Source organism: Chenopodium album, chromosome 23, assembly GCF_948465745.1.
Source record: "Chenopodium album chromosome 23, dcCheAlbu1.1, whole genome shotgun sequence".
Classification (NCBI taxonomy): Eukaryota; Viridiplantae; Streptophyta; class Magnoliopsida; order Caryophyllales; family Amaranthaceae; genus Chenopodium; species Chenopodium album.
In genome coordinates this window covers 2,444,371-2,461,639 of record NC_137856.1, presented here as the reverse complement: position 1 = coordinate 2,461,639, position 17,269 = coordinate 2,444,371, and the positions used below count along the sequence as shown (strand labels likewise).

The 17,269-nt window shown below is 35.4% G+C and overlaps 1 protein-coding gene across 2 annotated transcripts; it reads right to left on the bottom strand.

Annotated features, from left to right (window-relative positions):
• Positions 1 to 6,055: 6,055 nt before the first annotated feature.
• Positions 6,056 to 16,689, bottom strand: LOC145606617 (putative disease resistance RPP13-like protein 1). 2 transcript variants are annotated; one of them, XM_081662423.1, is made up of 14 exons: positions 15,833 to 16,689; positions 13,875 to 13,944; positions 13,303 to 13,427; positions 12,635 to 12,761; positions 12,198 to 12,294; positions 12,053 to 12,118; positions 11,680 to 11,815; positions 11,099 to 11,178; positions 10,526 to 10,630; positions 9,938 to 10,019; positions 8,927 to 9,742; positions 7,977 to 8,879; positions 7,396 to 7,459; positions 6,056 to 6,447 (listed from the first exon to the last, which is right to left on the bottom strand). In XM_081662423.1, the coding sequence occupies exons 1-13, from the start codon at positions 16,497 to 16,499 to the stop codon at positions 7,398 to 7,400; spliced, it is 3,336 nt and encodes a 1,111-aa protein (XP_081518549.1). In that variant the 5' UTR covers positions 16,500 to 16,689; the 3' UTR covers positions 6,056 to 6,447; positions 7,396 to 7,397. The 2 variants fall into 2 exon arrangements, with proteins under 2 accessions (XP_081518549.1, XP_081518550.1); XM_081662424.1 differs by lacking the exon at positions 15,833 to 16,689 and adding an exon at positions 14,462 to 15,791.
• Positions 16,690 to 17,269: the final 580 nt, after the last annotated feature.

Sequence of the window (17,269 nt, the reverse complement as noted above, 5' to 3'; positions counted from 1 at the left end):
CGTACAGCAGGATCACTTTCCATGACTTCATCAACCAGGGAACGAAAATGTGCAGCCTCCTCGGTCGAATCGTTAACAAACTGCGGAATGTTAACACCATCACAATAACCAAAGTCTTCCAGAAAGAATGAATTTGGCTGGTATACAAACCTGTTTGTGCAACTATCGACTCATGTATCTGGCAAGCACATGGTAAACCATGGGTCACTCGCATAGCACATCCACAACGTTCATAAACCTGGTAACTCAAATCCCGCATCCTTTTCGTCTCCTCATGAAGTTCTTTCAAGCAATGCTGAGACACTTTGCCGTTTATACGTGACAGCGGCAATTGTCTGTACAACTCACCAATTTTAGATCTTGATTCCTTCAAATTATTTCGTATCTCAATGATTCGATTACCGATATGACAATTAACTCGGGCCCATACGGTATCCAAAGAACCTGTCATTGATTCAGATTAGTAAAAACATTATAATTTTTTATTATAATTACAACTACGAAATAAACACAACAACTAATACAATAAAACAACTAACATGTGGATGATTCAAACCATATCTTCACTGCTGAATGTTGGCTCTCAACTCTACAGTTGTTGGTGTTACCAAAGTGAAGAATTTGGTTCGTCCAATATTTCACAAATTTGGTTTTCTGACAAAGCCATGTTCTCTCAACATACTGAATCACTTTAGGAAAACTTCTCCACTTTACTTTCATGCTAGTTACAGCACGATCATACTCCGCCTTGGTTGTTGCATCCATGATATGTTTCCATTTGCCATTTTTAAAACTGGCACCTATCTTCTTGTTTTTAAACAACTTCGTCACCTTTGCCTCCACATCTTTGTTAATGTGCCATCGACATAGTAAATGTGACATCCCCGGAAACACTTCTCTCAAAGCCGCACATAGGCCAAGTTCACGGTCTGACAAAAATACCGATGACTCTTTATCAAACCCAATCAACTCCCTTAATCTCTGCAACACCCACCGATAGCTAGTCGTGCACTCGTCGCGCATGAAAACATAACCAACTAGAAAATTCTGGTTTGTCGGTGTCTCACCTGCTATCTTAAAGAACGGCATCCCATATCGATTGGTCTTGTAAGTAGAATCCATACCTTTGACATGTGGGTATGTGCGGAGTATGTTGACCGTGATCGAGTGCACCATAAATGCATGTTGTAACACGTCGAGATCATTGGCCATGACCCAGTAAATGTACTTATCTCTCTCGCCAAATGAAGAAATTGCTGAACAACTCCTCTTCCTTCGGATATCTCCATCCTGAAATCATTCCGGCAATTGTAAATGTGCCTGATGTTTGGATGATCATCAGGAAATTGCTCTGCAATAGTTGCCATGATGTTACGGGGCGCAACCTTGGACTTTGTCATGTCACGCACAACCTGTTTTGCACCCGGGCTCAATCCGCTCACTTTACGATGACCCTCTTGGTACACAATCATTGGATGGTTATGTGTCCCGGTGTGATCATTTTTCGCACGGATCTTCCAACTGTCAGTGCTGACTTCATAATATATCTTGATGTAGAATGGACACCCATTAGCTTTGGTTTTTGTGTCCTTCCGTATCGCGTTCTCCAAATCTCTCAACTTGCTCCTCCGTGACCGATCACATCGCAAATATCGATACGGCCGACCATCTCTCGTTTTGTTATAAGACGATTTCACCAAAATAAATCCCAAATTCATGAAAACAGCATCGGCCCATGTAACTGCATCCTCAAACGTTGGAAATAACGTATCCGTGACGAAATTCCCACTATATATAATTCACACCGTCACCGCCGTCTTCAGATTCCATATCCTATACAAATTAAACAAAACAAGTGATTATGTCATTAACCAACAAAACACAATAATAACAACAATTACAAACCAATAACACCCTCACAATAATTACTAATTAATATAATAATAATAATAATAATAATAATAATAATAATAATAATAATAATAACATTATAACATAATTACTAATTAATATCATAATAATTAAAATAACAACAACAACAACAACAACAATAACAACAACAATAATAATAATATTACTACTACCAAAAACAAATAATTACATTACTTATCAAAACTTAATCACAACAACAATTTAAAATAATAAAAACAAGTAATTTAATTAATATTAAACAAACAAACGAAAAAAAAAAAACAAACAAACAAAAAAAAGACTGGAAAATGAGGATCCGCCCAAAAAATCCGGAAGTTCCTGGGTGGATCCGCCTAAAATTTCCGGATCCACCAAGGAACTTCCGGATTTTTTAGGCGGATCATCACTTCCGCCCAAAAAATCCGGAAGTTTCAAGGTGGATCCGGAAATTTTAGGCGGATCCACCCAGGAACTTCCGGATTTTTTGGGCGGATGTTTTTTTTTCCAGAAAATAAAAAAAAAAACTTACAGAATGTTCCGACGCATTCTCCGGCGTACGAACGTTCCACTCGTCCATGTTCCAGTCGTTCATGCTCCAAGACCCGTCGGAAAAACTTGATTTATTTTTCTTTTTTAAAAAAAACGATTAAAGGTGGTCGTGGGGACCGATTTGGTGGTCGTGGGGACCGATTTGGTGGACTCGGGATATTCACGTCGTACTATTTTGAGGGGACCGTTTGTTAGAATGTGTCCATGTGGGGAATAAAGTCCATTTTATAATACAACTTGCATAAAGGGCAAATGTCTCCATTCAACTAAAAATGGGAGCGTTAGTATGTAATTTGCGAGCGACGAACAACAATTCACCTAAAATTTGATATGGAAAAGGCTTATGATAGAGTTGAATGGGATTTCCTTTGGGCTACTCTATCGGCTTTTGGTTTTAATGATACTTGGATCTGTTGGATAAAGGGATGTGTTACCTCTGTTTCCTATTCTCCAATTGTGAATAACAATACTTCTAATATGATTATCCCTTCCAGAGGATTACGTCAAGCAGATCCTTTATCACCAGTCTTATTTGTTATATGTATGGAAGTACTCTCGAAGAAGCTTCTTTCAGATTCTTTGGATCGTAAATCTGGTATAGGTTTTAAAGTTGCCTCATCTGCTCCTATTATCCCTTGCCTCTTATTTGCAGACGACGGTTTATTATTTTGTCGTGCTACTCCAGCGTCTTGTTCTCAAATCCCAAACATACTTAGTGAATTTTCGGCCATGTTTCACAAGTCCTCTATTGTTTTTTCTAAATTAGTCCCTTCCTCAAAAAAAAAGAAAGTCGGCTAGTTATTTTAATATGACTCCAAAATCTTTTTTGGGTAGATATTTGTGTGTTTATTTACAACCCGATCTTTTACGAAACATAATTTCCAGCATTTAGTAACTAAAGCAGAATAGAAATTGAACAATTGGTCTTCTAATATAGTTTCCAAAGCAGGGAAGATTGTTCTCATTCAGAGTAATTTGGAAGCGTTACCTTCCTTTTCAATATCCATAGCCCGCCTTCCTAAAAGTATTACTACCTCATTGGATCAGATTAATAGAAATTTTTTTTGGAAACAGTCTCCACAAAAAAAATGGAATCCCCATGATTTCTTGGGATAAAATTTGCAGCCCAAAAGTTATGGTGGTTTGGCTTGCGTAAGACTGAAGTTGTGAATTCGGCTTTTTTAGCCAAGTTGGGATGGAAAATAATATCAGACCCAAATAACCTCTGGGTACGTTCGGTTACCGCAAAGTATCTCACTAAACAAACCTTTTTTGAGTATAAGCCTCAGCCGAAGACTCTTGGATTTGGAGAAAGATTCTCCAAATCCGCCCTCTTCTTCTCAAAGGACTTCTTTGGAAAATTGGTAATGGCGCTAGTGTTCTTTTCTGGCTGGATAATTGGTGCTCTTCTGAAAATATTATTTCTATGTTAAATTTACAAATTTCAGATATCCATAATCTTATCTCACTGTGGATCATTTTATTACGGACTCTAATGAGTAGGATGTTACGGCCCTGTCTCTTCTTGTTCCTATTAAATTAGTCCAAATTATTCAAGGTATCCCTCTTCCTTCGTCGTCTATCCAAGATAAACCTTGATGGGGGTTTGTCTAACAATGGTGATTTTACTGTAAATCTGCTACTTGGTTAGCCCATAACATATCTTCCTACACTAAGTGGGAATTTGCTTGGATTTGGAAATTAGATATCTCTCCAAAATTGAAAAATTTTATTTGGCAACTTCTTCATAACGCTCTTCCTACTAGAGCAAATCTTGCTCATCGTCAATTGGACATTCCCAGCTAGTACATGTCCTTTATGTAATTTGCATGTTGAAACACATTATCATTTATTCCTCTCATGTTTGTCTACGAAATGTTTTTGGACTGCTAACCCTACGACTAATTGGCTAGGTCATGTTCCTCTTCATAATAATTTTTATCAGCTTTTCAGAATTTTACGTGGGAATTTTTCTTTTTCTGTGATTAAGATTATTACTTCTATGTGGAATATTTGGAAAACTAGAAACTCAATTGTCTTTCAAAACACGAATTTCTCTTCTATGGCTATCTTATCCCGCGCCTAAAAAATCTTTCATGAATGGAAGTTGCGCACTTGTTTGGATTCTATGGATAATCAGTTAGTTCCTTCTACTTCTTATGCTAATTCTCGGACCATTCAGATTTCGTGGTCTCCTCATCATGGTGTTGTTAAAATAAATTTTGGCGGGTCTGTACGTGGTACCTCATGTGCCGCAGGTGTAGTTATTAGAGACCACTTGGATAATCATATTTGTAATCGGTCTTTTAATATTGGCACAAGTATGCCTCTTATTGCTGAAGCTACTGCCCTTCTTAATGGCCTTTTACTTGCACAGTCCCACAGTTTTTCCCATATTTTTATTGAAGGGGATAACTTACTTATAATTAATATTTTGCAAGGTAAAGCTGGAAGATATTAGGGAGCTCCTTCGTCTTTTTTCTTCTGTCGAATCCAGGCACATCTATAGAGAGGGCAATAGAGCATCAGATTATATTGCTTCTTTAGGTCATTTCATGCAAACGCACCAGGATATTGATCCTTTTTTAGATAGTAAATTTTCTTTTTTTATTGCTTCTAATAGGTTGGGTTACAGTCTTGAGAGAAGACTAGCCTAACTTCTTGTATCTTTCCTTTATTAAAAAAAAATTAAAAAAAAAATCTACATTACCATTTACCATGTCCGACTATAAAAATGTGCTTCCCTATAAGTGTGCCACACCCCCACAGGGTCTAGGAGAAGTGCCAATTCGGGTATTTTGAGTCATGCTAATTTATTATGTCTATACAAATCTAAATTAGAATCAATTTTTTTTTTTTTTATTATTTCAATTTTTTTTATAAGACACACTAACTCTGTCCCTATTTTATTGCCCCATTTAACTTTTCACGGTCTCTAAGATGCGTCTTAGAACGCATATATCTTCATTTACATACACGTAAAAATTATAAAAACTTGATATTAATAAAATATACAATAAGCCGAATCTAACAAGATCACTAATGACTATATAATCTCTTGTAGATTAATGATAATTTACGGTCAAAATTTACAAAGTTTGACCCAAAAAATAACAATGGGGCAAAAGTAAAGGGACGGAGGGAGTATTACCTTTTAAAATATCACTATTAGAAATAATTACCTTTTTTAGAAAATACTTATGGGTGTTAAATAATTTTAGATTAATTTGTCCGTTTATCTCATCTAATCTCTCTTCATAGTGTGCTAAAAAGGTGTGTTACACATGTAAAAAAAACGGAGGAAATGTATATACTCAATCCAATTAAACATATTCCGTTCACAACTACTTACTTCCTCCATTTCTTTATAATTGCATCACACTTTATCACGGTATTTAAGAAAAGTGGACTTTACATGTTATAATACACAGGTTGTTAAGAGTTAATCAAGCGGGCTATGTGCTTTAATTAAATGTAATAGTACAATTTTCTTCATAAAAACTTTCCTTTTATGGTGTGTTGCAACTATTGTGATATTTCCATTTTAGGGAAGTGTTGCAACTGTAAAAAAAAAAAAACGGAGGAAATACTAGAATTAAGAAAGTAAAAACTGATTTAGTGGGTTAACGTGGATCCACTAAGCTAAATTAACTCAATAACCCAAAATAATGATAGTATGTCTTTTTAGTACTCCCACAAACTCGCAAATACAACGCACATGCTTCTTAAATTAAAACATGACACTACTTTGATCCAACAAAGAGGTCTTGACAAATGTGAGTACTTCACTAACTTCAGACCTTCATTACAAACTATGAAAGACAGAGGGTAGCCTACATTTCTGTAGCACCATTACTTCAACTGTCGTGAGTTTTTGCAAGATCCGCCACTGGTCTTACAACTTCTATTTGGAGAAGGCCTCGCACAAAGTCTTCACCACACAATTATTATTGCATCTTGGGATAATTCCTCATAATTGCTGATTAGCTGAATGTAAGACACAAGTGATAAGCATCAACCTCGTTACGAGTACCTTTATAGGGTGTCCTATAGGATATTTGGTGCATGGAAATATAAATGGGAGAATACAGTTTAAATAAACAGGGGAAATCTCCTTATATTGGGAACTCATAAAATACGACCATTTTATAGGAAAAAGAAAATATCAGCTGGAATTAAGTAACAAAGAAAATATCAGCTGGAATTAAGAGGGCTGGAAGAGAGTTATCTCCTTTTTTTAGCAGGCCTGGAGAGTGTATGGGAGGCAAGAAATGAGCTAATATTCAGGAAAACAAAGCAAAATGCCGGAGCCACTATTAAAAAAATGGAGCATAAAGTGGCAGCTTATAAATACAACTTCATTGCCAGTGATGTGGTTGATTCAACAGATTCCGACAAGGACTTCCCTCCGGGGTTTGAAGACAGAGTTGAAAGGAAGAAGAAACTCTGTCATTACAGTTCTGTGCAGCTGATTGCAGGGAATGGTGATTGCAGGAAAGCTACTCTGGTTCTGAAGAGAGCAGGACGCAAGGATCACACTAATTGGACCTGGGTGCTAAACAGCTCTGATGGCCTTTCCTGCCAAGGGCAGAACATTATACAGGCAACTGATAGTGTAAACACTATCTTTGATTTGTTACTTACAGGTATTAGCTCAGCTTTGGAGAAGCAGCAGTGGCACTTGGAGGTTACAACACATGATACCAGGCTCATCAAATGGATACAGGGCGATTTAACAGGGGCTTTGCATGTTAGGGGGAAACTCAAAAAGCTACAATCTTTAATTCCTTGTTTCCATTGTTTTAGTATTAGTTGTATTAAGGTTTCTGGGGACTAAGTGCCCTTTTTCTCAGCTGTTAAAAAAAAAAAAAAAAAAAAAAAAAAAAAAAAAAAAAAAAAAAAGTAACAAAAAATTTGACACTTTTATAAGTTTACCTCTAGCAGGAGTCACAAGGGTGGATATTATCGTCGTCTGAACACTCACTACCTGAATCTGAACCTGTAAAACAATATCCCAACTTTATGTGTAATAGTTTAAACAATACAGTGTAGTGTATATAGCTCTACGAGAAGAATCTGAAGAGTTAATCAAAACTGAAAGATGATTAAAGATAGAACGGAAATTAATGATAGAATATTACATTTAGTCTTAAAAAGCTACTCCCTCCGTCCCATAATTACAGGCAAATAACTCTAAAAAGTACGGTTTTTAAGGAGGATGGAAAAAGTAGAAGAATATTGTATGGAAAAGCTAAAAAGTGAAGAATGTTGATAAAAAGTAGAAAATGTTGTATGGAAAAGTTAAAAAGTAGGTAATAATTTTTTAGGTATGTGTGTATTTTGTATGAAAAAGTTAAAAAGTAAGTAATAATTTGTTAGGTATGTGTGTAATTTGTATGAAAAAGGTAAAAAGTAAGTAATGATTGAGTGTTATTTTTAGTAATAGGAGGAACATTTTGGGACACCCAAAATAGTATATTTGCCTGTAATTATGGGACGGAGGGAGTAGTAGTTACCTGCAGACGAAGTATCAGCAGCAGCACCATCTTCTTGAGTAGAACGAACGCTTTTCAAATCAATTGTTATCTGTTGAATATGTTCAATCTCTAACCAGCCTTCACCTCTCCTGATGTATCTCTTTTTCAACAAAGGACAAGCATTTATTACAAGAGTTTTTAGCGACCTTGACAGTGTTGGTCCATCTGACAGAGATTTTAGCAATTTGCAATGGCTTATTTCTAGATGCTTCAAAGAGGGAAGATGTGGAAGAAATAGAAGCACACTCAATTTGGGACATTGCTTTACTATTAGTTTAGAAAGGACTGCGAAATCACCATAACGTACTCCATCCCAAGTTACTAATTTAGGCATTCCATCCAATTCTAGTGTCTCCAATTTAGGAAAACTGCAAATATGTTCATCGGGATACAGGTAGTGAACCCTGTAATTGATACCTGTCAATCCGTACATGAAAGTCATATTAAGATACCTGAGATTTGGTAACTTTCCTAATTTGATATGGAGTTCTTCTATTGCACACTTGATAAGGGTTATACTAAAGAGATTCTTAAATTCTGGATAACCCATCCAAGGTGGCAATTCTAAGCCGGGATAATATAATATCTGCAACTCTTCCAAACTTGAGTTTGGCTTAAGAAAATAAGTAGTCCAAAATGTGTCACGTCGCTTTTGATAATCATAAGATTTGAAGTCATTCCATCTTAGTTGCAACCGAGTAAGGTAGTTTTTATCACATAGAGTAGCTGTCCTGGCTTCATGCCCAGTCGCATTTTCCAAACCAGAAATACAGAAACTTCCTTTGAGGTTATTCATGTACTTAAGTTCTCTAATGGGACAACCCTCTCCAGAGTCTACAATGAATGCTGATAGTGTGCATAGCTTGGTAAGAGCTCCTATACCTTTGGGCATGCTGATAGTGTGCATAGCTTGGTAAGAGCTCCTATACCTTTGGGCATACAAGTTAGCTGACCCAAAACATCAAAAACAAAATGGCGAAGGCCAGTAAGCTCTTTCATTCCATCAGGAAGGTTATATAAGTGCATACACCCTTCAAGTCTCAAGGTTTGCAGTTGATGAAGCCGATCAATGGATTCAGGTAAACTCTCAATTAGAGTAAACGAAAGATCAAGGTAACGTAAATGTATCACATTCCCTATAGAACTTGGCAACTCAGTTATATGGCTTCCACTCAAATCAAGTGCTTGTATAGACTTGAGAGCTAAAAACAAATCTGAAGGTATCTGTTTGAGAAAAGAGCCATAATTTCGGACAAATAAAAGTGTCCTCAATTCGTTGAAAGTCTTTAGTGTCTCAAAGATTTCCTGATCAATGTGATTAGACACGATTGAGACATGCCAACACTTAGATCCAACCACTGATGCATTTTCATCTTCTAACATGGCACAAAGATCCTCACTTCTAATTGTTTGTATCCCATTTAGAAGAGTTGTAACCTTGTCAAAATTTACTTTGTACTTACTTCTTCCTGTCAAAATATCAATTCTTGCTGGTAAGATGTACTGTCCCTCTAAAAGAATATCAAATTTGATGTTTCCAGTATTTTCCATGCGTTTCTCTCCTAAAAATCCCACAGCCATCCATAACTGGACTAATGTCTCTCTCTCAAATTCATAGTCGTCGGGGAAGAGACAACAGTGAAGCTTTGTCAGCTCTCGTCCAGGGCTAACAATAGTTTTCATCCTCATTATTGCTTTAAAAACCAATGCTAGAGTGTGCCAGTGACTATGGTTAATCAGCAGTCCTAAAACAACATAAATTGACGCAATAGATAGTCATTATTTGTCCAAGTTTACATAGTTTAGCTAGTTTATTACCAATTATGAACATGGTTGTTTACAAAGTGTGAGGAAAACCGCAAACTACATACTACATTTGTTAATCTAAAACAATAATCTTGTAATGAACAGAAAAGATATAAATAATACTATAATAGTACCTGTTGTTCTATTCATTCGTGATTTCGCTACGAAATATGGATCACTCTGATGCAAGTGCAAGGCTATTGAAGCATTAGGCTCCTGGTTAACATTGCAGATATGTCAAAGGCAAGCATATATATGCAAAAAATGTAAGCACTTTCTTATCAACACATTTTATGATAATAGGGTGGCTATTAGATGGCTAATGCGCACGCCATCCATAGTCATTCACCAGAGCTCTTTTAGTTTGGTATGTTACAACTATAATTGTTGGTAGCTGAATGAGGAAAATTATGTAAACAAATATTTTAGCAGTACATAGACATTAACATCAATTAAGGATATAAGTAAATAAACATTTTAGAGAATATAATTGTCAAGTAATATTGATAAAACTATAAAAGTTATTTCAAAGTATGAATGATTGTCGTTCCAAAAAAAATAATTCTTAGTGGTTTGTTCGCAAAATTTTTATCATTTCCAATTTTATACTTTTTGTTTTATTTTTTTCTTATAGAAAAAGAACCTTTTTTTTCATTTGTTTATTTTTTTTTAATTATATTCAACAGATCAGAATCAATATTTATGGAAGTTCAAAGTCTTACAAAGGATTTCAGCATAGCTCTTCTAGTGTCCTCATCAGCATCTCCATATATGTCCTGGAAAAATTTGTTCAAAGCTGCATCACCATCCAAATATTCATCCTTCTCCTGCAAAATGAGACCCAGCTTCTACTAAGTGACAATTCAAGAAGGTATATATATATTTTTTGGAATGTAGAGAGAGCCACTAAACTAGTTGGCATCCACAAGTATATATCTCTTTATAAGGGTACATTTGGTTTAGTTTTTGTGAGGCAACAGAACAGACAAAGAAAATAAATAACACACCAGATAACGCAGAGCCGGGTAGCTATTCATACAAGTAGAGAACATGTATACAGGTGGATTCGAATACAACTCTATTTACTTCCCCAGTTTATGTTTCAATACACACCTCCACAAAATAATTAAAAAAAAAAAAAAAAGAGAGCACACGCAAAAGGAAAGAGTAAAAAAGGTCTGAATTTCCCGTTCTTTTTTCTTATTTATCTGTAGAAATCCTTCACAAAGAGCACAGGTGGCGGTACAAAAGCAGATGTTCATTAGGATAATCCAACATTAAGTATGAAAACGTACCTCTTTCTTCACCCGAGCTTCCAACTTGTACCAGTCCACTCCCCTGCGTTTTGAGGATGGGTAAGATGGCCTCTGTGCAGCTGCAATATTTCATAGATTAATAGAATTAGAGTTCAGTTACTTGTACACAAACTACTATTAGCAAACGCACAACATATTTTCTAAGATCAGCAAGTTAAATAGAGTACTAAAGAGTGCCATGGCAAGCAGGGAGCATTTTCTTTCTACTCTTCAGATAGTATAAATAACATTCATTCAAATTTGATATTAGCGCATAACTTAATCACAGTCCGGATTAGTTTCTTGTGAACCTCACTTTAATCTCCATTTCAATCCTCACCCCAGAAAAAGACGAGGGAGTAAGACAGCAATACTTTCAGCATTCTACAGAAATGCTCCTAACATTACAATGGACTTGAGAAGAGGTTCATCTACAGCACAATTGACAAAGGCTAGATCCAGGCAAAGTTTGACTACCAATCAATTCAACCATTGACAGAAATATGATACAGGAACATAACAACAATATTCTAGAATCTAGATAGCTACCAAAAATCTGATAAGCAACACAATCCACTTACGAGTTGAAAAGTTTATCATTAGGGGAACAACATCCTTGACATATTCCAAAGACGTCCATTGAATTGGTTCAGCTTTTGCAAGACGGATTTCAATTTTTGTGGACAAAACATCGTATCTGCATTTGGCTGGAATAATCTGCCAGGATAAAACATGCAATACAACCCCAGTTAGCATATTTCAATATGCACATTGCTTAACATACAATTGCTCAAAAATAAAGCATTTTTTTTCCATCTTTCATCACAGCCATATTTCTAGAAAATTTAAAACATCCTTGGCCAATAAAATTCCAGAACCTTATATTCTCTTATTTAAGGCAGCATCAAAATCACAAAGAGAAATAAGAAGATAGCTTCAAGGTATGTGATTTACCTTTCCAAATAAGCGAGGCTGAAGATGATATGGTTCTTCACCAGGAAGATCAATGGTAACACTCAGCTGAAACGCAAACCCAAAGGTCTCATATAAACACCCCCAAATAATTACTATGTTTCCAATTGGATACAGAAAGGCTCACAATTTGTTCACCAAAGTCAACGGCAACATCTTTGGCTGGTATACCCTTTGCAAAAACAGTTACTACTACTTCCTCATGCTTCTGATAGAATTCATGCCTGTAACATGCAGTTCATAAGGACAGCCAAAGTACTCTCTAACGTCCAAAAGAATAGTCAATTAAAAGGAAGAAGCTCCCCTTCCACACAATAAGAAAAAGAAAAATCAATAAAATAAAAAATAAATAAATAAATATATATATATATATACATATATATATATATATATATGTATATATATATGTATATATATATATATATACATATATATATACATATATATATATATATACATATATATATATATACATATATGTATATATATATATATATATATATATATATATATATATACATATATAAAACCTTGAAAAAGAAAGCTTAAGGAACCAAAAAGGACCTGAATTTTGGTTTTGATACTGGCAATGCAGTTGTTGGACTAGAATGTCCATCAACGGCAGGAGCACTGGCTGCTTGTGCATTGGTAGTATTTTCAACTGAAGGTTTTGGCAAACTGGCATTCTCTTCTGCAAGTAGCCATGAAGCACCCCAGAGTCACAAGACATAACATAGAGGTTCGTAAATTGGCTCTAAAAAAATTACTCATTCTACAAAGTTAGAATATGATATATAAGCCAGCAGCACCACGCATGGAAACTTTTACAAACTATCAAGACTTGTAATCAAGGAGAAAAACATGAGTGGAATAAAGATGTATAAGATAGAAATTAGATAGGGAAAAAAAAAACAAAAAAAAGCAATTCAACAATTTTGATGAGCAGCTTTCATGATCAATAACAGCACAATCACAAAGGGAGGTATTGAGAATCATTAAAAAGTTGAAGAATAGTAAATACAATTTACCGGGGGAGGGTGGGGTGGTGGGGGGGGGGGGGGGGAGAGGGGGGGATAAATCATAAACAAAATACTTTGTACCCACAATTGAAAACATGTGCTTTCGGGAAACAGAATAGACGGGAGTGTCAATATTGTAGGGCTGGATTAAGTAGAAATGCAATGCTTTGTTACAGACGCTAGATAAGAAATGCAAAAACATATTAGCTATACCTGCAATACGCTCATCACATTCCTTGATAAAAATTTTAAATCTTGAGTCTTCAGGAGCTAAGCCAGCCCCAGCTTGGAAGGCTGTCTTGGCAGTCTGATATTCCTCAAGCTTCATACACGCAGTTCTGAAAAGATAAGATCAAACCATGAGAATCAAAACTCAATATCATACAAAATTAGACAAAATTTTCAGGAAAATAATATAAAGTAATCTAATGAATAATTCACAGAAACTAATTGTCAGTACTAGCAAGAAACCATTGTCACAATAGAGCATAAGTCCATAACAGTCAAACAATTTTGAAAAGCCCTACCCCTAATACATCAAAACTCATCACATACATCCTATATCTCTCTTAATCTCTTTATGCAGCAACATTGTCTACAAAAAGTATGTATATGCCCTAACACGTCAAATTTCTTTATGTACATACTGAATTTCTCTTTGTGACACAAGACACAAAGTATGTTTACATGGAAAGCTACTGAGCATTTATAACAATGAAAAAAGAAAAACAAGAGATAATAAGGTAAAACTGTTGTGATTCAGTAAAAGAAAATCGAGAACAAACCCTTTTTGTAGGTAAGCCTTAGCCATTGAAGAATCCAATTGGATGGCTTTGTTCGCATCAGCAACAGCCTCTGTCCATATAAACAATAACCAATTAATCAATTAATAAAAAATAACTAAAAATATTACTTTGGTATAATTCAATCGCAATCAGTAAGAATTCAATCATATTCAATAGCAAGATTAGCAAGTATCAAACCCGGTCAACTAAAAGAATCACATAACATAATCCAAGTTTTTCGTTTCTGAAAATTGAAGAAAGATATCAGCAAGAAACACAGGTCAGTTTGAAAATAAGTCAACAATTAACAAGAAAACAGGAACAATTAAGCATTGTAACGAGAAATAAATTTCAAAATTCACGAATTGGTACTTTACAAATTACAACACAAGTTGACTACAAATGCAAATTGAACAATTAACCAGCAAAATTCATCAAACTTATTATAAATCAAAACTTTAAAAATACAGCAACAATACGATGAACAGTACACACTATACTGTATCACTTTACTGATAAACAAAACAATTGAAAACAAATCTGCCATAAAAAAAAAAGATGAAATCGATGAGAGAAAAAAGGCAAACCAGTGAAGTTAGCGAGTTTGATGTTGGCCTGAGCACGGTCGGCAAAAAGTTTGGCGTTATTAGGGTTCAAAACAATGGCTTGAGAGTATAGTTCGACGGCTAATTCGAATTGGTCGGCGATCAAAGCTTCCTTAGCCTTGGTCTCGAGATCCGTCGCCATTGTTGAATAGTCTTCGACCTTCGGAACTCTCTGGAAGGTTGAGAGGGGAGAGAGAGAGAGAGAGGCGATTGACTTGACTTTAAAAAATTGAGAAGTTGTGGATTGATAAAAGAGCAAATTCAATGGGTACGTAGGGATTTGTTTGCAATCTATCTTTTATATAGATAATAACGTGTCTTATTTTAGGTTTTTTAATTTTTTTTTTTTTTTTTTTTGGTAAAAAGTACTACCTTCATTAACGGTTATTTGCAAAATTTGCCATTTTTGGTTGCTATCTATTATGTGCAACAATTTTTTTTCTTTCCATTCTTAGTAACTTTTTGCCAACAAAATGACCATATTACCCTTACTTAAACAACTTAGACATCTAATTAAACTAGTATGTATCTATAATGTATTTCATAAGTTTTAATCAGCAAAACCATTTGATTTAGCAAAAATTGACAGCGTAAATCATGTCTTAGAATTACTACATGTTAGGCAACCAACGTTAGAAGCATACTAACCTCTCTACATATAATTCGTACATTACTGAAATTTCAATTGAAGAAAATGACACTTTATTAAATTTATTCTTAAAAAGGAGTATTTTTTTGCTATCACATGTATACATTATCTCTCAAATTGCATATTATGAATGAAATACTGATACATATATACACTATAAACTTCTGAAAATTATGAATGAATGAAATAGTCAATAGTGATACATAGTATATACACTTTATATAATCTTGAATCATATCAAATTAGCAATAATACAAATTAATACAATGTACAAACCCTTCTAATTTCTCCTCCCAATATAAGTTAAATATTCATTAAAAGAAAAAATGGGACAATTTTTGACCAACTTATTTCCCTCCTCTTCAACAAGACTAATCTAGTGGAGTTGTGGATGCCAATTTCCAACTAACTTATACAGTTATAAGTTATAACTCCCTATTCCCTAACCAGCAAAGTCTTCTTGCAACCCATTTTATTTCTATTTACCCCAACAAAATCCCGTTTACATCATTGTCCTCAACCATTCGACTACATTTGTACTACTACCACAAAGACTAACTTCCAATTTTCCAAGTCTACAACTAATGTACACCATTCAAAATTTCAAATTACACCCAATAATAAAATAATAAACCTACCAAAAAAAACAAATAAAAAGTTACATTACACTAAAATTTAAAAGTCAAAGTTGTTGAAGAGCTCACCAAAGGAAGAAGGAGAAGGAGAAACAATAGGAGCATTTGACAAAAACAGAGCTGAAGGACTTGGCATGAAGCTCATATTACTCATAAATGGACTCATCAACAATTCATTCACACCAAACCATGCTTGATTCTCCACTGTATTAATCGGCGAAAACATCGCAGCCGATATCCCCGGCAAATTCGCCGGCGCCGGCGACAATATTCCCGGAAATTGACTCATATCCAATTCTCCAACCCCATCATTTCTCTCTCCTCCCATCATCATCTTCATCATATCACAATCATTCTCACTTCTTCTCTCTCTCCTCTCCCTCTCACTCGGACTACTTCTCTCAATCGCTGCAAATCTCGCCGCCGGAGAAACAGGGACTTCGCCGGAAAAAGTAGTTTCCGACGCCGTTGATTCTCTTCCGGTGAGATGCTGAACTATTGACCGGAAATTCGAAGCTTCTACGAAGATGGGTTTTGGGGAAACCGAGTAGATTATCACGGGTTGGTTCCCGGTAACCGGGTCTGGAGCTTGAGAAGCGGGTTTGGGTACAATCGGAGGTTTCTTGATTTTCTGAGAATTGTTGTTGATTTTAAGTGGGCTGGGTCTTGGGCCTTGGATCTGGATCTGATTCTCTCTCCTCGCCTTCTTCGCCGGCGGTTGCGGCGGCGGGTTCATCTCGCCGGAAAATGGTAGAAAACAGGGGAAGTGAATGAGTGAATTTTTTTTTATTTTTTTATATTTGAGAGGAAATGAAAGTATAAATGGTGGGTTTTTTCGTTAGTATTGGTTGGATTTCTGGGGTTGAAAGAATGAAATTCGGTGATTTTGGAAAAAATGGGGAAGATTGGTTGGGAGGCAAAATTGATTAATGTGTAGTGATATTAAATTTGTTTGTTGAGTTATATGGGAAGGGCGGAGGAAAGAGAGAAGTCAATATGTGGAATAGTCAACACATGTGGATTTTCGTAATATTTTATTGGTTACTAGTTGTTGGTGCGCGCGCGATGCGCGCGCCCCCCAATCCTATGCCATGACTATCGTTCGAGATGCTATGATGTTGTTGATTACGTGGTTATTGCTCTTAAAATTCAACTCGAGATACTAAAGTGCATCGAAGGCCAGGTAGCGATCATTTGGCATATCACCTAATACATAAATATGATGCGTTGCTGTAGTGAGGCTATACCGTTGCTTATATGTGACATGTAATTGACATGTACAATGTACAAATGCAATTGCAAGTCTTGAATGTCATGATACAATAGGGGCTATGTATATATAAAAAAAACAGTGTAATCTATTTTACAATAACAGTGGATATTTTTGTTCACGATTGTTTGAAAAGGAATAATAATGTTGCTGTAGGTCACATTTGGAAAAATTAAACCATGTAAGTCAAAGAGACATAACAATTGATATATGTGTGTTTAATTTGGCTGTATTAT